The sequence below is a fragment of the Diabrotica virgifera genome, chromosome 1 (assembly GCF_917563875.1).
Source record: "Diabrotica virgifera virgifera chromosome 1, PGI_DIABVI_V3a".
Classification (NCBI taxonomy): domain Eukaryota; kingdom Metazoa; phylum Arthropoda; class Insecta; order Coleoptera; family Chrysomelidae; genus Diabrotica; species Diabrotica virgifera.
In genome coordinates this window covers 317,669,740-317,693,534 of record NC_065443.1, presented here as the reverse complement: position 1 = coordinate 317,693,534, position 23,795 = coordinate 317,669,740, and the positions used below count along the sequence as shown (strand labels likewise).

At 32.6% G+C, this 23,795-nt stretch overlaps 1 protein-coding gene across 6 annotated transcripts in view; it reads left to right on the top strand.

The window, feature by feature from the left end:
• The window catches only part of LOC126879273 (casein kinase I-like), a 62,904-nt gene extending 43,146 nt beyond the window's left edge, over positions 1 to 19,758 (top strand). The window contains exons 5-8 of one of the 6 annotated variants that reach the window (XM_050642352.1): positions 5,251 to 5,413; positions 11,524 to 11,731; positions 13,297 to 13,407; positions 19,600 to 19,758. In XM_050642352.1, the coding sequence (XP_050498309.1) occupies positions 5,251 to 5,413; positions 11,524 to 11,731; positions 13,297 to 13,391 (466 nt within the window). In that variant the 3' untranslated portion in view covers positions 13,392 to 13,407; positions 19,600 to 19,758. Of the gene's footprint in view, positions 1 to 5,250; positions 5,425 to 11,523; positions 11,732 to 13,296; positions 13,408 to 19,442; positions 19,550 to 19,599 lie in introns of those variants that run through there. The other 5 variants (XM_050642351.1, XR_007696018.1, XR_007696019.1 and 2 more) reach the window with 5 other exon arrangements.
• Positions 19,759 to 23,795: the final 4,037 nt, after the last annotated feature.

Sequence of the window (23,795 nt, the reverse complement as noted above, 5' to 3'; positions counted from 1 at the left end):
ACTCAGAGTCATCTGGAACACATAGAAATAATTCTGAAAGAATTGGACACAGCGGGATTGAAATTAAACATTGAAAAATGTCAATTTTTTCAAAAAGAAGTCATGTATTTGGGTTTTCAATTGGACACCAAAACAGTAAGATTAGCCGAAGACAGAGTCAAGCTCATAGATGAATACCCAAGACCAACGAATTTGAAAACATTGAGAGGTTTTCTTGGCACGATAAATTATTTTAAAAAGCTTATTCCCGATTTGAGCCAAAAGGAAATCCCTCTGATAAAATTGCTTAAAAAAGGAATAAAATGGAATTGGAAAGAAGAACAGGAGGAAGCTTTCGAAACATTAAAACGAGAATTCGCAAAAGGAACGAAAATATACCACCCTATTTACAATTTACCTTTTATACTCCGAACTGATGCGTCCATACAAAAATTTGCAGGAGTTCTGTCTCAAATACAAAACGACCAAGAAGTGCCGATATGTTTTATATCTCGAGTGACTAAAACACATGAGAGAAAATATAGTGTTACAGAATTGGAGTTTGCCAGTGTACTATATTGCGTAAACAAATTGAGGTTTTACTTATTGGGAGCAAAATTCACAATCGAAACAGACCATGCAGCTTTAGTACATATCATGAAGAATAGATTAGTAAATAATAGAATACATAGAGGCATTCTATTATTACAGGAGTATGATTTTGAGTTCCGATATATAAAAGGAAAAGACAACATAATAGCCGACGCTCTAACACGGGATGAGGACACCGGAAAAAAGGAAACAATTACTCTACATGTGGGACTAAATAGATTAATACAAGAAGAAGGGATATATTCATTAAATGAGATAAGGACAAACCAGGAAGACCTAGAGGAAAGAGAGAAAAGAAGAGCGGAAGTAGAAAATAACATATATTTTAAGAGAATAGACGGAAAGGAACTATATTTAGTGACACAGACATTGGCCGAAAAGATAATAAAGAAATTACATGAGGACAATGGGCATATCGGTAGCAGAAAAGTTTGGCTCGTTTTTAGGGAAAATTACATCAGCCGACAGGATTACCGCATTGCAAAGGAAATTACCCAGAAGTGCGATGTATGTCAAAAATATAAGAGTCGGAATTTCAAAAACGAAAATGTTGCCAAAAATATTGAAGCCCGAAACAAACTAGACATTGTAGCAATAGATATGTTAAGCGATCTAATTATGACCACTAAAAGGAACAAACATATTCTGGTAATGGTGGATGTGTTTTCAAAATACGTAAAATTATATAGTTGCCGCACCACAAAGGGGGAAGAAATATTAAGAAAAATCGACAATTTTATAGCCATAGTAGGAACACCAAAAAAGATTCTACTGGACAATGCAACGTATTTCCGAAATGATCGTTTCAAGGGACAACTTCGAGAACGAGGAATAGAGACAAATTTTGTCAGCATCAGGCATCCACAGAGTAATCCGTCGGAACGATTCATACAGGAAGTGACGAAATTTCTTCGCATTGCAACAGATGGTCAACATCGCCACTGGGACAGGAAAATGGCGGAAATAGAAAGGTATCTAAATACAATTCCGAGCACAGTAACAAAAGAGACCCCAGAATACATCATGAAGGGTGTACTGCCGATAAGGCCATGGGAAGACCAAGAGCCAAAAGAATATCAACAGGTGATTGAAACCGTACAGAGAAGGTTACGGCGAAGCAACGAAAAATATATCCAAAGACAGGAACAAAATAGAAAAAGAAGACCAGTGACTTTCCAAAAGGGTGAAAAAGTACTCGTGAGGGCATTACGAGTATCAAATCTTCCTGGGGGCATTTGCGCAAAGTTGATGCCTGTTTTCGAAGGCCCGTACATCGTAAATAATGAAAATGGGATAAATAGTTATGAGTTGAGGCACAGGAACTCGGAAAAGATCCGAGGAATTTATAATATTCACGATGTATACAAATATCACGAATAAAAGACAGAATTACATGAAGTAGATAGTAAGTTAGGATATAAGACGTAGATTAAAGTAAGGAAATATACAGGGAGTTGGTTTTGCCTCGAGAAAATTTATTTAAAAATGCAGATAAATTTTATCGAATACAAGGCGGGGATTTGTTATATTTCTATTTGATATGAAAATTAAATTTTAATAATTATAAACAAAATTCAATTTAATATAAAATATTTTCAATTTTCTCAACCACGGGCATATAAATTTAGAACAACCTGTATACAACAAATTGTTATATTTAATTTTAAGAAGTGATTAAACGAAACTCGGAACAATGCGCTTAAAATAAAACTCAAGTGAAATCGATAATAGGTCATTATCGTTGTTCGCAGAAGGTTCGATCATTAGCCGATGCTAAATAAGACTTAGTGGAAGTAGATAATAGATCATTAAATTTTGTAATTAGTAGAAAGTAATTTTAGAATGGGAATTAACTATTTTTCTTTTGAAATCCATTAAGCATATTTAGAAAGATTAAAAATTGGTTTTGAGGAATACTGCGAATGAGAGTTGGTGGTGGAAGTTTGATTTGTGAATCTGGAAGGGATATTTAGAAAGTAGGGGAATGAATGACAAATAGAGAGCAGAATGTTTTGAGCTGTCGAGAAGTGAAGTCCAGTAGTAGACGGTAGTGTACGGAGAGTGAGAAAGCCGGTGTAGTTCCGTGAGTGTGGAGTATCTATCGTGGAACGAGAGGTAGGCCAGGTTGAGAGTAAAAGAACCTCCTTGAGCCAAGAGTTCACGGTAGCTGATTGCAGTTTCGAAAAAGGTAGAACACAGCATCACGACAGAAGCAGGAAACGAGAGCTATACGAGCTAGTTTCAAAGGAGAACATTACTGGAAGCCAGGACGAGGTTTTGATCGCAGCCAAGGATAGCAGGAAACGGGTCTTGTGTGAAGACATTCTCAGTTCACCAGAAAAAGGTCAGTCTCATTTGTTTGGACATGAATGTATGGGTTTTTCGTATTAAATACTACATTTAAATTTGAAGAAACATAATCAATAATATCAGAAAAGCTTCATCAAACTTAAATAGAATTGTTGCTAATAAATCATAATAGTTAAATGTTAATAAAAACTTTCAATTGGAAACCAAAAGGAAATAAGATTCCCATGTGTAAATGTAATGTTTAAGAATAATAAGATATAGCAAATATTAAGCAGTGATTGCCATTTAAATAAAATAAACAATATTTTGATTACAATTGTAACCCATATGTGTTATTATTTTACTCTTTTCTTTCCTATCCCGATTAGGAACCATTGAGAAATACTTAGAAGCCACGTATGTAAGTAATTAATTTTATAAAAAGCCCTGAGATTGAAAACATATTGATATGTGATCTGGTAAATTAATTAGATTATTATTAATGTATTGATTAAATTAAATGACATATAAAAATATTATCTCATATCAATAATCAAGATCACATCAATACATATGTGACTAGTAACACGATAACTTTGTAACTAGACATCAGATTTCAACCAAATTTGGTACATAGGTTCTTTTTTTTTTGGTGAATAATATCAAGATCTTGAATCGGAACAATCGGTTTACCAGAATTTGTGTTTTTACTGTTTTTTTATGTAAAAATATCTTGTTTCTTTTTCGATTCTTTCACCATGCATATATACATTCTTCAAAAAGGTAATAACGCCATTGAAAAGAGAGTAAAAACATTCTTTAGGAAATATTTTGAATTTTTCAGTTGTATTAATTACCATTTAATAAATGCATAACGGATGTTCACATGTACCTATGGGTGGCAGATTCATTTTTAATGCCCACCATTTTTGTAAAAGACTAAATCTGGGATGGTCTCACATCTACATACATTTAAATATTTGTATGTGTAGTATGTGTAGTCCAAATTTTATGCTTCTACCACCAAATGCACAATAATTCTTATATTATTTGCACGAATCTGCCGCACATAGGTACCTACATAATATGAAGATAGGTTATGCATTTATTAAATGGTAATTAATATCACTAAAGAGTTCAAAATTTTTCCTAAAAAATATTTTTACGCTCATTTCAACGCCGGTAATAAATTTTCTTTGAAAAATTAATATATATAGGGTGAAACAATTTAAAAAATAAACAACATATTTAAAAAAAAAATCAGGAAAAACACAACTTTTGTTAAACCGATTATTGAGATTAAGAGCTCTCGATCTTATACATCCAAAAAGAACCTATACAACAAATTTGGTTGAAATCGGACTTTTGCTTCAAAAGTTATCGTGCTATTAGTCACATATTTATGTATAGTCGCCATTTTGAATGCCCGCCTTTTTTGTAAAAGGCAAAATCTAAGATGGCCTCATATCTAAATTTGAACCTTTTTATGTGTAGTATATGTGGTCCAAATTATATGCTTCTACCATTAAATTCACAATAATTCATATAATATTTGCACGAATCTGCCGCACATAGGTACATGTGAAGATAAGTTATGCATTTGTTACATGGTAATTAACATAACTAAAAAGTTCAAAATATTTCCTAAAAAATATTTTTACGCTCTGTTCAATGCCGGTATTACCTTTTTAAAATATCAATACATGCAGGGTGAAAGACTTAAAAAAAACATATTTTTACATAAAAAATCATCAAAAACACAACTTCTGGTAAGCCGATTTTTTCGGTTCAGGAGCTCGATCTTATACATCAAAAAAAGTACTCATATACCAAATTTGGTTGAAGTCGGACTTTTCGTTTTAAAGTTATCGTGCTATTAGTCACATATGTATCGTCACCATTTTGAATGCCCGCCATTTTTGTAAAAGGTAAAATCTGAGATGGCCTCATATCTAATTTTGAACCTTTATATGTGTAGTGTATGTGGTCCAAATTATATGCTTCTATCATTAATTGCACAATTCTTATATTTGCACGAATCTGCCGCACTAACTAGGATATCCCCTTAATTCTTTAAAGTTGTATTTTTTACCTTGGCACAATATTAAATTTAAAACAACAGTTTTTATTCGATCCATTATGTTTTTTTCAATTCAACATGTTCGTTTGCATTTATTTATCTTCACGGGGGACTCCCCAGCTGAATCCAACCACAACGACACCGCAAAGTCCGGAAAGTTTTTCCCGTTTACAGAGTAAATAATTCAGAGCCCTATTTTGCGCCACGTGACCTGCACCATCCCGCGCCGTATAATTTTTCTTCCGGCTATGGCCAGTCTGTCATCGGCTAATTTAAATGTTGCGTTTCAGGGAACATAAATCTTTGACGGGAACGGCCCGCTACATGAGCATCAACACCCATATGGGTCGGGAGCAGTCCCGGCGAGATGATTTAGAGGCGTTGGGACACATGTTCATGTACTTTTTGAGGGGCTCGCTGCCGTGGCAGGGCCTCAAAGCTGATACTTTAAAGGTAATAGTCCAGTAAGTAGCGACATAAATCATCCATATAATAATTTCACCATAAACTGATATAATCGTGTATCTATTCGATCTACTTCTTCTTGTTCTACGGCACTACAGCCCAAATTGAGCCTTGGCCTCCTTTATTTTTTGCCTCCACCCTTGCTTGTCTGTGGATGCTCTTCTCCATACACGGACTCCTAAAAAGGCTTGTGCGTCGCTGTTTACTGTGTCTTCCCAGCGCTTTCTTGGCTTTCCAACCGGTCTCTTTCCCTGCATTCTAACATTCAGTGCTCTTTGCATCGATGTCTTTGCATCGGTGGGCCCTTCAGTAGGTACGTTGTTTTCCAATGTAAATATACGGCCACTACGAAACTCTTCTTTAACTTCTTCTTCTTCTTTTTGTGTAAACATGACTCTGTCTGTTTTTTCAATGTGCCTCTAGTAAGTTGTCGTTCCATCGTTTTCGTGGTCTTCCCACTGATCGTCTTCCTATTGGGGAACCCTCTCTCGCTGTCCTGACTACCCTATTTGTTGTCATTCGGCTTATGTGGTCATTCCATTCTATTATTCTGTTTCTTACCCAGTTATTAATGTTATCTACTTTGCATCTCCGTCGTATATCTGTACTCCTAGCTCTGTCCCATAGAGTCTTACCATCGATTTTTCGAAGGGTTTTCATCTCCGCTGTTTCGAGCAATCTTTTTGTCCTCTGTGTCTAGTCATGTTTCTGTCGCGTATGTCATTATTGGTCTGATGACCGTTTTGTAAATTCTGCCTTTCATTTCTTTTCCGATAATTACATTTCTCCATATTGTGTCATTAAGGCAACCTGCGGCTCCGTTTGCTCTATTCACTTGATCTTCCACAGCTGTCAAAAATATACTAATCGACGTGTATGACTTAAATTAAACAAGTACCTACGCAAAAAAGGTTAGACTTTTTAGAACTTTTTCTCTAGAACTAAAGTTTTTTAAGATCGGAGCACCCTAATTGGTGAAGGAGGTTACTTATTAGACCACCATATTTTTATTTATAGTTCTTTATAAAAAATTTAATTGTACAATTAACAAAAAAAATCATCCCAGTGTTCTAGTGCCGTAAATGAAAGTCTCAAGTAAAAATATAGACTGGAGAAAAATAATTTCTTTTTAATATTACGAAGTTAAAACACCGAGAAGATCCTTCTAGAGAAAGCATTGCATTGCACAGCTGGGGTTGAAAAGACAAGAATCATGATAAGATCGTTAACCAATTCATCGAAGAAATATGAGTGAAAAGATAAAGAAGGAATAGTGGGAGATGGTTAAATAGACAAGTAACATCTAATATATGAAGGAGTATAATTTTGGTGTGACTAAAATTTAAACATATACAGAGTAACGTAATTATAAAGACCACCCGGCATATGGATAAAGGCAAAGAGAATGATAATAATGGCATATTTTTGTTTCCTGTAAATTATATACACTTTTTTTTCTAAAATTTCTTACGTTTTTTTAAATATGGCCATCATGTTGATACAAATAGCATAGTTTTTTAAATATCCGTAACGTTTTACCGTATAGATAAGTTCAATTTCAACTAGTTAATAAGCAACATAATAATTAAAAGGCCGGGATCCCGCGTATCAAAAAAAGTTTATTAATAGGAAGCTGAAAATTTTTTAATAGCTTAACAGTGTCTAGTCGGACAAACTTTGATATATGGGTACATTGGAACAGGAGAAGCTTTGCGGAACAGGTTACAGGCTTCGAACGTCAGACTACGAAAACGTCCCATGTATTTTGTCGGAAAGAACTTCCAATTGATTTGTTACCATTTCATTAAACTCTCATGTAAAAATCAGACTGCTATTTACCACCAATATATTTCCTGTCATTCGATATGTTCTACGTGCCGGACTTATTAAAATGCCCAACATATTTGTCGGACAAATATTTTTTCATATACTTATTATATAAAATTTGCTATTGAATAAACTCTTAAAAACAACCTGCTAGATTTCTTAATCATAAACTTGTCAGGATGATACGTTCCACAATTAAAAGTTCCTCTGTTCCAGCGTTCTCGTACATCAAAGTTTGTCCGAGTAGACACCGTTAAGCTATTAACAAATTTTTAGCTTGCTAATAATCAACTTCTTTTGGTACGCGGGATCTAGGCCCAATAGACAATATATGGCCGGGTAGCCGTCATAAATTTAGTTTTATGATTAAGCCAAGCTTTATAACGGATAATAAACATACAACCAGATCCAATTATTTACCTCTAAAACTTCCCAAACATTTAACAGTTTTCCCGAACTCCCGACACTAACACCTATTCATCTCAAATTCATTAAAGACTTTCTGTACCTCCCAAACAACTCTTAATTGAATAATTAACTACTTTCTATCGCCTGCCAAATTAGCGGTGAAAGCCAAAAACTGTTCCAGAAGCGGTATAAAAAATCGGCGAAACGAAAAGGGCCAAGACAAACCAAGATAAGCGAGACAAAACTAACTTATTTTGAGGAAAAATGTCGAGGTAGAAAATCTTAGACGATCGAAATAATAAATTATTAATTGCAGATAGAATCATGCAGATGTTATTATTTTTATATGCTACCCAAAAATAGAAAAAATTAAGTTGGTCCATTATTAAGGAAGATATTACAGATTATTTCCTTCACCACTTTTCAGACAAAAATACTTGCGCAGCTTTAAATGTTAATATTGATAAAAAACAAATTATGCATTTCTAAAGTTGAAAAAGCTACCTTAGCAATAAATGGTCTTAGAAACACTTTCCTTTTTTAAATGTGTGAAAATTTTACAGAAATACGAATATTTATATTGAGTATTTATATTGAGTATACTATTTGCATCAATTTAGTGCTGAAACCCTCTAAACTCCAGATGACGTACCTTAGCAGTAACCCTAGGCATCAGGTGCTTTGGGTGTCGATTCTGAAGGCGTATTAGTGTTCAGTGACCCCAAAATCCCCCTGATTAACTCTTAAACGCCCAATATGTAGGTTCCATCTATTCCCAAGGGTGGGTAAAAAATATCCACCTCGAAAATAGCTAATATATTTATTGAGAGTTGTTAAAAATGTTAGAAATGGATTAAACTTAAGAATCTTATGCTTAATAAACACATAATTTTCTAAAATATTGATATAAACGATGTAAAAACCTTACAACAAAATTAATATGTACATCAAAATTAAAATACCAGTAAAAGCCAGTAATTCAGATTTGTTGATTTTTCCGCATTGTTCCTTTCTTCTTGCTCATTAGTTTGGCGGATAATTATGTCGATTGTGTAATTATACGTCGATCATTATGTTCCTGCCAACGAGAAATTATATAAAAACCGTCGTTCTTCTTCTTCTTGTGCCATCTTCTAACGAAGGTTGGCGATCACTTTTTTAAACGCTTCTCTGTTTTTGCAACGTGAAATATCTGTTCAACACCGAGGTTAGTCCAATCTTTGATATTCCTCAGCCAAGATTTCTTCTTTCTTCCCAATCCTTTTTTCCCTTTGCTCTTCCTTGGATGATGACGTGTAGCAGAGAGTATTTATTGTTACGGAGTATGTGGCCCAGATACGATTTTTTATTACTAAAAACCTTTACTAACAAGTTTTACCAAGGGTGGACATTTTGTGCTCACCCCACAGTTAATTCAATATATTTTTGTTAATGTTGTTCTGAAGGTATTTCCGTGTGGCATTTTTATGATTAACTATTTTTATGGGAAATAAGCCATAATAAAATTGAAAAAAATAATTTTATTAACGTTTCGACGCCCAAATTATATTGGCAATTCAGATATACATTTATATATTTTAAAGTAGAAGACTTTAAAATGATATTGTCAATATTGATGAGTTGCGTTCTTGGGACGACTTTACTGAAAGATGGTTCATTCGATTACATGAAATCAACCCCGAGTCAAGAATATCCGTCACAAAAAATTATAGCATGTGATCTGTCTTTAAAAAGAAAACCAAATTGTGTCGCAAATTCCTCGGTAGAATGCAGTAGGATGTGGTTACCCATACTGAAAGAGGAAGTCAATAGAAAGAAAATACCACGATTAGTAAGTCAATAACATATCGAGTTAGGACATATTTTATATTTTAGTATTACTTATTGCATATCTATGTATTATTAATATTATTTATAATTTAATAGTATATTATTCAACGAGCATGTAATGATGGCTATTACTCACGACGATGAAGTTTGCGACACGAGCCGTAGGCGAGTGTCGTAATTCATCAGAGTGAGTAATAGCCATTACATGCAAGTAGAATACTATACTTTTTCTACGACCTTTTTTTTATTTTAATTAGTAAAACAACATAATTATTAACTATTTGAGATTAAAATTATAATTTACACAAATAAATTTTACTTACCAATAGTACACGGCTGAATAATTGGTTGCTTACTATTAATTAGCAATGATGTCTTAATTATGTATGGTAAAAGACACAACAAGAAATAGCCAATTCAAATTATTTTCATTTCCGAAAAATTATAAGTATTTTGTACCTACTGCCATTGTAATAAATAGGAAATGGCTATTACCGGTGCGTGGACGTATTTTTAAAAAGTTATAATGCACATTTATATTTAACTATAATATATATAATACCATAAAATATGCCATAATATAATAATATAACTATCTATAATATGTTATAATATATTTAGAATATATAACACAAGATAACTTTATAAAATAGACACAATATAAGTTTTATTTTAAATTCCAGTAAACACAAAAAATACGCTAATGTCACTGTCATTGAAAATGGTAAACGTCAAAGTTCATAATAGTAAACAAGTATATAAAAATATATAAAAGTAAAAAATATACTAACGCATTGTTACAGTTAAAAATCCTTTAAAAATTTTTCGAAGTTAATTATTGATATACATTACAATAATTATTGGGTTACATAAATAAGTTTAAGTAAGTAATTTTATATGCAGTTTAAATACGACTAATATTAAAAGTGACATTCGCCAGTTGAACCTAACTTCAGCCCGTGAGTAATGACCCGTGAGTAACTTCAGCCCGTGAGTAATAAACTATTACTCACGGCTAAAGTAATGGGTGTTATTATCTATTCAATAATAGCGGATAATGAGCATATTATTAAACGGTCGTAGAAAAACATATTAAAGTCAGAATTTGGTATTAGTTTCTTGAGAGTAAATTAAATGTTAAAAGACCAAATACTTACGATGACGGGATAGTATCACGAGGTTTTTTCCTGGTTTTCCCTCGTGATTTACTATGGAATCTCTAACGCAAAAATTTTACTTTCATCGTTGCATTTGGTTGTCTTTTTAAAGACAGATCACATGCTATGAATTTTTGTGACGGATATTCTTGAGTTGAGGTTGATTTCATGTAATCGAATGAACTATTTTTCAGTAAAGTCGTCCCAGGAACGCAACTCATAAATATTGGCAATATCATTTTAAAGTCACTTTAATCACTTTAAAATGTATAATATATTTATATCTGAATTGCCAGTATAAATGAGTCAGATTAAATAAATTATAGAAGAATATTTTACTTAGCAACAACATTTTTGTTTATTTTAGTAGTATTTTGTACTTTGACAACGACACCCGATTTGGGCGCCGAAACGTTAATAAAATAATTTTTTTCAATTTAATTGTGGCTTATTTCCCATAAAAATAGTTAATCATATTACTGTTATTTTCAAAAATATCGGTAGAACCAAATTAACATTCGATAAAGGGCCGTCCTTTTAACAATAAATAATTTTTGGAAAATGTTGGAACACTTAATATATGCTACAAGGAAATATGCATTAGGTGGTCATTTTTTACCCACCCTTGGGCATTTAAAGGTTAATATGTATGCAGGTTTTGACATGTTTATGCACTATTGAATGCATATGTTATACACTTTAAAATGCAGTTATACATTTCCACCCATTTTTGTATTGTAGACTTTTTTACAGACGTCAACCTGCAAAAAGTTGCAAGTGTCTAGGTGCTGTAATTAAAAATCGATTTATTTTTCGTGAACGCTTGATCTATATTGTAATTTTATTTGATTAGAGTAAAGCCAAAAAGTGTTTCAGGAGCGGTATCAAAAAATCGGCGAAACGAAAAGGTCCACGACGATCGAGAGCTTGTGCGAAGGTCAACCCGAGGAGTGGGCCACGTACTTGAGATACGTTCGGAAGTTGGATTTCTCCGAGACGCCGGATTATGATTATTTGAGGAAGATATTTAGGGATTTGTACGAGAAAAAAGGGTACTCTGATGATATGGTCTTCGATTGGACGGGTAAGAGAAACCCTTAGTAATAATTAATTTGTTTGTAAATTTTTGTAATATTTACAATCTCTCCTTAACTAAGAACAATAGAAGGGGTAAATTTATTTGACTGATAATAATTTGACCTGTAGAGGGACATCCATAGAGGGACATTAATCACTGTTTTTACCCAAAATAAATTAAAACAATAAAAATGAATAACCATTTTCATTTCAGTGCAATACGAAGCCAAAATCGTCTTATATTTAGTTTGTTTAGAGAGCGCAACAAGCACGGTTTCAAAACTCGTTAGTTTTTCCTCAGAGAATGCATATATTATGTTGCTATCTCTTAACCAAACTGAAATAATTCAGATGACTAGCCTCGTATTGCAACTAACGAAATAGTCATAGCGACATCTGCTGAATAGAAGTCAAAGTTTTTATCTTAATAAAATATAAAATAATTTTCATTGTATAGGCGCAAGATGTCACCTGTCAAAATGTACAATGTGTTTTAAATCTAATCATTTTTTTCGAATCCTGAGAAAACTAATAAATATTTTTATAACGTAGTCTTTCATTCTGCGTTTAAATTTTTTCAAAATACTTACTAGTTTTCTAAGGATTCGAAAAAATGAATACATTTAAAACACATTGGAAATTTTGGCATGCGATATTTTGTGCCTATGCCCTTAAATAAAAAACTTTATTGGAAGCATTTTCTGGTTACACGTCCGTGGCTTCTAAAAATTCAAGCCAATCGGATGCTGAAGCTAGAAAGATTAGAGAATTCTATAATTTGCAATTCACGTCCCACCTGTCCAACGTGGCAAATGGGACGTGAATTGCAAATTACAGAATTTCCTCATTTTCCTAGCTCCAGCATCCGATTGGCTTGCGTTTTTAGAAGCCACGAAAATGTAACTAGAAAATGGTCCTAATAAAGTTTTTGATTTAATATTATTTTATATTTTATTAAGTTAAAAAGTTTGACTTTTAAATTTGATTATTTAAGGTTATCGAATCTTCTTGTTTTCCATTTGAAGTCCACTATTTTGAATCTCTTCAAGAGTTGTACAGCATTATGATCATCAGTGAGGTTGCTTGCTGACTCATTTGGAAGAAATTGTAGTCTCTTGAATAGTTTTTGTAATATTCTGTTATTATGGATGACACATGAAGGTCTTTCTCTATCACATAATTTGGTTCATACCAAGGGGTATTCATCATTGTTTTAAGGATTTTGTTATGGAATCTCTGCAGTATTTATAGGTTTGTTTGACTGTCCCCCACACTTGGATACCATAGGTCCATACTGGTTTTAATATGGCTTTATATATCAGTAGTTTGTTCTCAAGAGATAGTTAAGATTTACGATCGATGATCCAGTACATTGCTCGGCCCCATTATTAGCCCCATTATTATAGTGTTAACGTGTATATAGCCCCATTCTTTTTGCTGTTGTTTTCAATGCTGTGAATGATGGGACCAGGTCCGCCTTTCTTCTTGCTATGACATCGATGTTATCCTCATACGCTAGTAATTGTACGACTACACTCCTATTAATAATGGTTCCTCTTGTTGTTATTCCAGATTCTCTAATAGCTTTCTTTAGGAGAATGATTTGGCTGTTGAGAGGGTTGCTTTCACTAGTGCGTTTCTGTCAACACTGTCATGGGGACATCTAAAATCCACAAGCAAATGGTGAGTATGAATTCCATTGTGAGATAAGGGCATTGAACCTCTGAAGAGAGGTTATATGATCTACTCCGAATCAAAAAGAAACTAAACTGTCTTTTTAAGTAGAATTATGCAAATAATTCACTTTCAGATGCTGCAGCGACATCTACTATCACAATAAGAAGTCCCTGATCCGAAAATCTAAAGACTTATGTCGTGGAATAAATTTCTGATTACCAGTTTTCTTTTCAATTCAGAGTATAGTGGAGTCAATGAAGGTGGATATGAGTTATTACCTCAGATTTCGTTGAACCTCCATCGATTTTCATAAAAATTGCTGAGTGGTTAAAGGATACCTCAAGGAACAAAGGTGACATAGTGCCAACTTGCGCTTTTTGCATTTTAGGGGTGAAATACACCCCTTTTTTTAAAATTATTTTTTAGATTTCTGAAAGTGCAGTCACTGTAAGTTTTCACTTCCTATTTCGTTGAACCTTCATCGATTTTCATGAAAATCGGTACGTAATTAGAGGATACCTCAAGCAATAAAAGTTATATAGCATCAACTTGCGCTTCTGCAATTTAGGGGTGCAGTACACCCATACTTTTTAAATTGTAAAAAATGCAGATTTCCGCATTATGGCGCAAGTAATCTCGTTTAATTAAGAAATATAAATATTTTTTCATATTTATAAGCATGAAATACATTTTTTTATAATTTTTCAAACCTTATAGCAACCAAAAATCCGAAAATTAAGAAGTCGAAAATCACGAAAACCTTATTCTTCTATATTTTTGAAAGTGTAGTCACTGAATGTTTTTAAACCACGATGTCTTTGAACCTTTATCGATTTTCATGAAAATTGTTGAATAGTTAGAGGATACCTCAAAAAACAAAAGTGATATGGCACCAAGTTGCGCTTTCTGCATTTTAGGGGTGAAATCCACCTTTTTTTAATGATAAAAATGCAGATTTCAGCATTCTGGCTCAAGCAATCTCGTTTAATTAAGTAAAATAAATATTTTTTTACATTTATTTGCATGATTTATAATTTTTAATAATTTTTCTAACCTTATAGCAACCAAATTAGCAACCAATTAGCACGACAATCACGAAAAAAATTATTCTTTTATATTTCCAAAAAGGCAGTCACTGAAGGTTTTCACCCCTGATTTCGTTGAACTTCCATCAATTTTCATGAAAATTGGTAAGTGGTTAGAGGATGCCCCAAGAAACAAAAACGATGTTGTACCAACTTGCGCTTTTATCCTGGGGGTGGATGTTACCCCTTCTCATGGGTGAACACTATTTTATTAAAAATATCTCCCAAGTTTATAAATTTTTTATTTAAATAATGTTTCATAATTTAATAAAACATTATTGGTACAGTAAAACATGTCAATAACGGCCACTAAAAATAGAAAACAATTGGCCGTTATAGAAATGTGGCCGCTAATGCTAGGTTTCCTTTTCCACAAATACATAAAATATAATTGAAAATTTATTTATTTTAGTAATTAAAGCAAATCTAATTAAATATAATTCTACAAACAAACGGAACATACCTTTCATTAGATATCGCAAATCACTTTGGCTGATTTTGTCTGCATATATATTATGTTTGAGGAATCCCTTTGTTTTGTGAGACTGGATATAGGACATTTCTCAATTATGAATTCACAGTCATGGTATATCGTTGCTATACAGGGATAATAAATAATCTGTGCAATATTATGGTACAGGCTACGTTAAATATGAAGTAAATGTGGAAGATATACACTGGTTATTCATTTCAATTTAATTTGATTGTTTTTTAATCGTTTACAATATTTAAAATAATTAAAGATATAAAGTTAGGGATTTCAAAAATAAATTCAGTTCTCACTGGCAGGGTGGGAAATAATAAAGTGTCATACAATAGTATTTCATTACAATGCTCATTACAGGCATTACAGGCTGCTCCGTTTGAGAAAACTCAAACTCTTAAACTTTGAGAAAACACTCATTCAGTTTCGACCAACCTGTATTAGCTAAAATTAAACGTTTTGCTAGATTAATAATTTTGAACAGTAAAAGACTATATTAAAAATCACTTGAATATAAATTGATTTTCTGATGTCAAATCACTACAATTATACAGGGGGTGAATATTGCTATGAAATTTGAAAAAAAAACGTAATTATCTTTTAAACTACTTCGTATAACATCACAAAACCTAATATTTTAAGAAATAAAACATAGAGGAGAATCCAAAAATGTAAAAATATACAGGGTGTTCCATTAAATAAAAGATAATTTTGTTTAACCCTGTCAATATGGGTGGCCCTGTATGTTTGGAAATGTATTTAAATTCTGATATTATCTATGCCCCAATCTCACCTAAATAAACTTTTTTCGTATCTCCTACAACAAACGACTAATTGGACTTCCCACAACCTGTATACATACAAAATCTCCGCTATAAAATTTTTTCAAAGAAAATGTTATTGATTTTTTTAAAATAAGTCCGTTAATTTTTGAAATACGAGATTTACCCACAAACTGTTGCAAAGCTAAGTGAAAGGTCTGTAACGCTGTATTAAACATAATTTTCTAAATCCTTTATTTTTTTTTAAATACAAGGTGATAAGGCCCGGGTTACATGGTTCTCGCAGTAAAATTTAGGATTTAAATGTTTCTATCTCGGTTATTTTTTATCGAAACAAAATATTAAAAAAACAAAAAGCTTAAATAGAGTTAAAACTAAAATTTTGTTCTCTACCATTTTTTAAGTATATCGAGTATTTTTGGAGTTATTATCAAAAGAAAATGAAATTCACGAAAATTTGAAAAATTCTAATTTTTTTTTAATCGTGTTTTTTTCAAAAATATGCATTCTAAACCGGTCAAAATTGTTGAAGTTATTACTCATGCTAAAATAAATAAAGTTTTAAATGGGTTACTATAAATTTTAATTTTTGTGGAAATGACATGTTTCATTTTACATTCTTCCCTAAAAATCTGAAAGGGTCCTATTATTTCCATCATAACTGGCTTAATTTTGATGCTATCGACTTCTTATATAGCTTTTTGATAGTTACCTTTAAGTACTTTATTAAAATGTTTAGTATCTATATTTAACAAAGTGCATCGTTTTCCAGTTATTTAAGCTTGAATGCTAAGATTTGAGTACTTGCGGAAAAAAAATATACACTCAATTGCATATAACTCACTTTGTATATCTAATAAAGAATTTTTCGAACAAGGAGCTCATTTATTTTTATATTATCTTCGATTTTGGTAATAACAACTTTTTTGAAGAAATTTATGGTTTTTGATTTATTTATGAAAAACTGCCTTAAAACATGGATTTTTTTCAGGAAAAATCAAAACTTTTGATCTTTAATAACTCAAAAACTATTGATTTATTGGAATAACTTTATATAACAAATTTTACTTATAATTTGTCCCTCTATCGGTTAGTAGTATCATTTTTAATAAAATAATTTCCACCCCCGAGAAGGGGTGGCATCCCCCCCCCCAGGGTAAAAGCGCAAGTTGGCATCATGTCACTTTTGGTCCTTCAGGTATCCTTTAATTGCTCACCAATTTTCATGAAAATCGAAGGAGGTTCAACGAAATCGGAGGTGAAAACCTTCATTGACTCCACTAGTAGACCATATAGCTTATCTGAACAGCACTAAGACGGTGAAACTTAAGTAAGAGGATGATGGCCGCCTTTGACATAAATTGAAATATAAACTGTCTTTCATCTTCTTTTAGTTTACTCGTATCATGAGTACACGGAATCTTTCGTTGGAATCTTGACATATAGACCAAGAGGCAGCGCTGAAAAATCTCTTTGAATTAACTAAAGCTAGATTTTTCACAGTTGATTACTGTGAGTGTGTAGAGAAACATACTGCGGTCGGTCAAGCGAAACGTAGAACAGGGGTTACTGAGAGGGTATCAAAGTTGCTTTCCTACGAAGGTAATTAAATCCATTTACGAAGGCTGAAAATCAGTACACACATTCTAAATTAAATATAAATAAAAGTTATTATAGTCGATCAGCTGTATGACGGAACAGAGACGGTCGGTCGGCTCCAATAGTCGATTGAGGAAATAAAGCATTTTGGCTCGCAATTTTTTCGTCCAGCATGGATTTACTTGAAATTTTCACAGAAGGTAGGGAATAGTCCAAGGATCATTTTCTATCGCTGTCGCTGTACGCCGAAACTTTGGGGGTGGTTGCCACTCCATCTCGTGGGTGGGAATTTTTTTATTACATTTTAGCCATTTAATTCGATGGAAAAAGTGATTCTAAGAAAAAAATGTTTTTTACATTTTCTTCGCAAAACTAATATTTTTCGAGCGCGCTTGAAAATAACAGTTTTTCGACGAAAAAATCAACTTTTTAGGGTTTTTTTTTTGAGAATACCTCAAAAAATATGCAATTAATCAAAAAAACTGTAGATATCAAAATTGTATCTTTTAGTAACACAAAGCAAATTCTTCCCCAATAATATTTAAGACCAATAGAAACCGAGATGCGCCATGTTAAATGTTAGCTTTTTTCGTCAAATGCATAATTTGAAATATTCAAAGCCAAATAATGGAAAAAATTTGCATTTTTCGAGGAAAACTTAAATAATCTTTTTTCAAGTATACAATTAGACCTTTAAAAAAATAATGAAAAGTTTCTAGCATGAAAATTATGCGACTTAATCAAAAAAATGTTGGTATCTGCTTTTCTTTACGAATAAATCAGTGAAAACAACCCAATAACTAGTTTCCTAATTCAAAATTGGTCTTCACCTTTCTGTAGTTCCTTTTATATTTATATTATCAACACACTCAAGGAGTTTGACCTATTTAAAATGCCTAATTTTGGAAAAATTGGAGTTTAAAAAAAATTGATTTTTTGCAATTTGGTATTTTTTACCATTTACTTCAAAAATATCTCCGAAAATACTGAAGATACGAACAACATTATAAACTACTAAATTGTAGCTTTTTTAATAACTAAACTTACCCTGTGCATAGATTTTCATTATAGTGAACAGTTAGTCAGATATAGCTGTTTAAAACCTCTATTTACCAGCCCCCTATTTACCCCCTTATTCGAGCCCTTTAAACCCGCCTCAATTAAAAACTAAGGGATCTTACGGAATTTAATTTACACAGTCTTATAGCTCTTTAAAAATCCTACAAAATCATTTTTGAAGAAACTTTTTATCGCCAAAAATATATAGAATATTTTTCGAAGTATTCTCAAAAAACCCTCTAAAAGTGTCGATTTTTTCGTCGAAAAACTGTTATTTTCAAGCGCGAATAACCCGAAAAATATTAGTTTTACGAAGAAAATGCAAAAAACATTTTTTTCTTAGAATCACTTTTTTCATCGAAGTACATGATTAAAATGTAATAAAAAATTCTCACCCACCGAGATGGGGTGGCAACCATCCCCAAGGTTTTAGCGTGATATAGAAATTGAAAATGATATAGAAAATGATCCTTGGACTATTCCCGACTTTCTGTGAAAATTTCAAGTAAATCCATGCTGGACGAAAAAATTGGGAGCCAAAATGCTTAATTTCCTCAATCGACTATTGGGGCCGACCGACCGGCTATGTCCCGTTATACAGCTGACCGACTATAATAACTTTTATTTATATTTAATTTAGAATGTGTGTTATGATTTTCAGCCTTAGTAAATGGAAATAATTACCTTCTTAGGAAAGCAACTTTGATACCCTCTCAGTAACCCCTGTTCTACGTTTCGCTTGACCGACCGCAGTATGTTTCTCTACACACTCACAGTAATCAACTGTGAAAAATCTAGCTTTAGTAAATTCAAAGAGATTTTTCAGCGCTGCCTCTTGGTCTAATAGATGTATTGACGGGAGGTGACTGAATCTTGTAGAGCCCCTTTCGTCTGCTTTAATCATCGCCTGTTTGGTTCCACGGTAGCAATCTTTAGGTTTTTGGACCTGGGACTTCTCATTGTGACATATAAAGTGTAAATATGGCTGATATATTTCTCTATTAATTTCTAATTCCTTTCAATTTACTACAGACCTAGAACCTTCCCGCGTAGTCTTGATCAATCCTCTACAAATCAAAGTCTACCCCTCTTCTAAGCTGAGAGACTCGACCATCAAAACGGTGCAAACCATCAATTAGGTGATTATAAAAACACCAACTTTCTATTAACTAATTTCCTTTTATTTCAGATAAAGTTTCATGGTTTAGTCCGGACGAAAGGAAGGAAAGCCAAAGAGACAAGCCGAAGATATGATTAATAAAAGACGTTTACTATGTTATTGTGGTAATTCACAGAAATATTTGTAAAACGTGAAATATATTATAATTTATTAAAATGTTACCATAAATTGTTTATTCTATTATTGGAGCTGTATTTTAATTCCTCGTATCCTAATTTTCTCGACAAGTATAGTATTTTTACTACAAAAGCGATATTACGTAGGTCAAAATTTTTGACGTAAGAGAACTGTCAAAACATTAGAATGTGACTTTTCTTATTGCCATGTTTATGAAAAGTCACATTTTAATGTTTTGACAGTTCTCTTACGTCAAAAATTTTGACCTACGTAATATCGCTTTTGTAGTAAAAATACGATATCTATCATATTATGTATATGAAAAGCATATTACGAGAATAGCGCTTGAAGGATGGGAAAAGGCAGTGGCGTGCTGGCCATATAAATGAATCGGTGCAATCACCGAGAGGCCGCGGTCTCTAGAGGCCGGTCAAATAGGTCTTTTCACAAGTAATTTTAGATGTTACAAAAAAATATTTTTTAAATTTCTAATCGAATGTTATTGCTAATAATATTAATAAAGCATCTCAAAAAAATTTAATTTTTTTTAACTGTAAAATACAGTTTTAGTAAATATATAGTCTATATATAATAAATAGATTCCTACAGATAATATTTATTTTCATACATACAAGTATATTTATTATGGTTTTCCAATTTCCATCAAACATATATGTACTCTGCAGAATAACAAATTGAAAAACGTCTTGCACATTTTTGATCGAATTATTGAAGTATCGAAAAATGAATTGATTAAGACAAATTGTTTTATAATGATATAAGCAGTCTACATCCTAGAAATTTTGGTACAATAAAAAATTGTATACCTTTAACGGCATTTAAATAATTTTAGATTTCATCAGATTAAGAAATTTTTAGCCTACCTACACCATATCTGCGACTGCAATTAGAGAAAAACTCGTGGATTTTGCTGATAAATGGATTTTATTAAAAAATAGGATTTTGCAAAATACTTAAATTATAAAAGATCGAGTTAATGATGAATATGTTCAGTCTACAGAAAATTTGAAGGATGCTATTATTAATCTAAGTCATAATGAACATGAAGTAACAAATGACAATGTTGTTGATATCGTGAAAACTTCACCTCCGTGTGGTACTAAAAAGTGTAAGGGTAAGAACATAACAAGTGGGTCGCGGTGGAGGTGTAGGTGTCGGTCGCGGTCGATGTCGACATCCATGTAAAACAATCACATTGTAATGAATGGAAGCGAACAGAGCAGGTAAGTCGCGGTGGAGGTTTAGCGCGATGCCATCCAGGAGGTTTACATCGCTGCTTTTGAAAATAAAATGAGTTTGTTTTACATGGATGTCTACTGCGCAGCCTACAAGGATGCTTTCTTCTGATTGATCCGTTCGAAGCCAAGTTGTCATTACTTGCGCTATCTGAGTTGATACTTTTTATATAATCCTTTTTTTGTATTCAGTTTATTTTTGAATTTCTAAAGTAATTAAATTCAGTAATTTTTTAAAATATGAAGGAGGATCTGATTATTTACAGCTGACATTTCATCACTATCATCACTTGAGTGACACAATATCGCAAAAGCACATTCTTTTTCTCATTCAAATTTCATTAAATTACTTCACTTGTTGGTGGTTCTAGCTCGACTGACAGCGCAGGTGACCTCCTTGCTATGTGCTGTCGACATCTACCGCGACCTACACCTCCAACTCAACCCACTCGTTCTGTTCTTACCCTTAAGATTGTATAGCTTGCTGTTACGCTGTGTTGCATAAATACAACTTATATATCACTGTGCTTATCCAAATTTAAATAGTATATAAGCATTTACTAACTCTTTCAGTGACACAAGTATCTTGCAAAAGAAGCTTTTCAACGTTGAAATACATAAAAAATCGGTTAAAAAGTATTTTAACACAAGATCACTTGGAAACATTTTTATGTTAATGGCTATAGAAAAAGAAGCTTTATATGAGCTCAAAAATGATGAAATAATCGACGAATTGGCTCAAAAATTTACTTTAATGCGGAAATTATTGATCGACATTTAAGTAATTATTTTATAAAATAATTGCAAAAGAATGTTTAGATTATTGCGTTGTATGAACATTTTAAATATTGTTAAATTAAAGTATTTGCACTGTACTTGTATTTGTACTCTCTTGTATAATTGATTTACTAAAATTCACCTTAATTCATAATTGAAAAATTCTCAAAATTTTATTTTACTTGTATGTTAATTACATCAAATTCATATTATAGTTATTCAGGAAATTATGGTTTCCGCCTTACTGCATACAAAATTGTTATACATGTAATTTATTATTTGTAAAATTACTTATTCTTCAATAAAATAATATAGCAAATTTTAAAAAATCATTGAATTTAAAGTTTTATGTTTGATTTAAAAATAATTTATATTTTTTGTTTTTTGATTTTATAAATAACGAATAAAACATCGTGATAATAGAAGGTAAAATGAGTATGGAAGGCCGCTTTTCTATAAAATCACCGGGCTGCTTGAAAAGGTCCAGCACGCCACTGGGAAAAGGGCATCTCAATTCTTCTTCTTTGGGTGCGTCTTCTTAGCGAAGGTTGGCCATGACTTCTGCAAAGTCTTCTCTATTTTGGGCTTTTCTTATTAGACTTTGAAAGTCTAATCCTGTCCATTCTTTGATGTTGCGCAGCCAGGTCATTTGTCGTCTATCCGGACCGCGTCTTCCTTCTATTTTCCCTTCCATAATAAGTTGAAGGAAGTTATACCTGTCGTGTCTAAATATATGTCCAAGATAAGATGTTTTACGTCTCTTGACAGAGTTCACGTTCTCTACTCTTCTTCATTTCTAACGCGGTCGGTCCATGGAATTTTCAGCATACGACGAAATACCCACATCTCAAAGCTCTCTAAACGTCGTAACGAGCTGACTGTTAACGTCCAAGCTTCCACGCCGTGCAACAGTACACTATATACATAACACTTTATCATGCGGTATCGTAGGGACAGATCAAGATTGCGGGCAGTGAGTAACTGTCGTATCTTTAAGAAGGTGTTTCTTGCCTGTTCTATTCTACATTTAATCTCTTGTTCTTGGTCTAAGGTTTCATGTATCCAACATCCTAGGTACTTAAACTTTTTCACTTGTTCAACGAGATTGTTGTTAACTAGTATGTTTATAACTGGTGTGTGCTTTTTTGAAATTACCATTGTTTTAGTTTTTATTTACATTCACCTTGAGACCATATAGTTCTTCTTCTCGCACTACTTTGGTTAACAGAATTTGTAGTTCTTCTTCACTGCCAGCAATCAGTACTGTATCATCGGCGTACCTGATGTTGTTCACAATTTTTCCATTGACTTTTATGCCTTCTTGTGCTTCATCTAGAGCTCGTGCAAAAATTTACTCTGAGTACAAGTTTAATAATAATGGTGATAATATACAACCTTGACTAACTCCTCTTTGGATGCTTATGATTTAAGTATCACCCATTTCGGTTCTAACAGAGGCGTTTTGATTCCAGTAGAGTTCACGTATTAATATTAATGTCGTTTGGATCCAGGTTCTTTTTTTGCAAGCATCCCATTAGCTGATCATGTATGACTTTGTCAAAAGCCTTTTCATAGTCTATAAAGCACAAGTAGACATCTTTTTGTTGATCCCGACACTTTTGCATGAGAACAATGAAACTGAATAAAGCCTCTAGAGGGCCCATACCGTTTCGAAAGCCCAATTGTTCCGTACCCATATCTTCTTCGCATTTTTTGTAAATTCTGTTATGGATAATTTTTAGAAATAGTTTCAGAATATGGGGCATGAGACTTATTAATCTAAAGTCGTTACATTTTTTTGCGTAGTTTGATTTAGGTATAGGTACAAACGTAGACGTTAACCATTCTTGTGGAATTGTACCAGTTTTGTATATACTATTGAAGAAACTTGACAATAGTTATAAATTGTCTTCTTCCAAAAGTTGTATAATTTCACTATGGACGTAGTCAGATTCAGAGGCTTTTCCGGTTTTCATATTTTTTAAGGCGTATTTTATTTCTGATGTTAAGATGGGCAAGTCCTAATTTTCGATGTTTGTTTGTCTATCAATATTT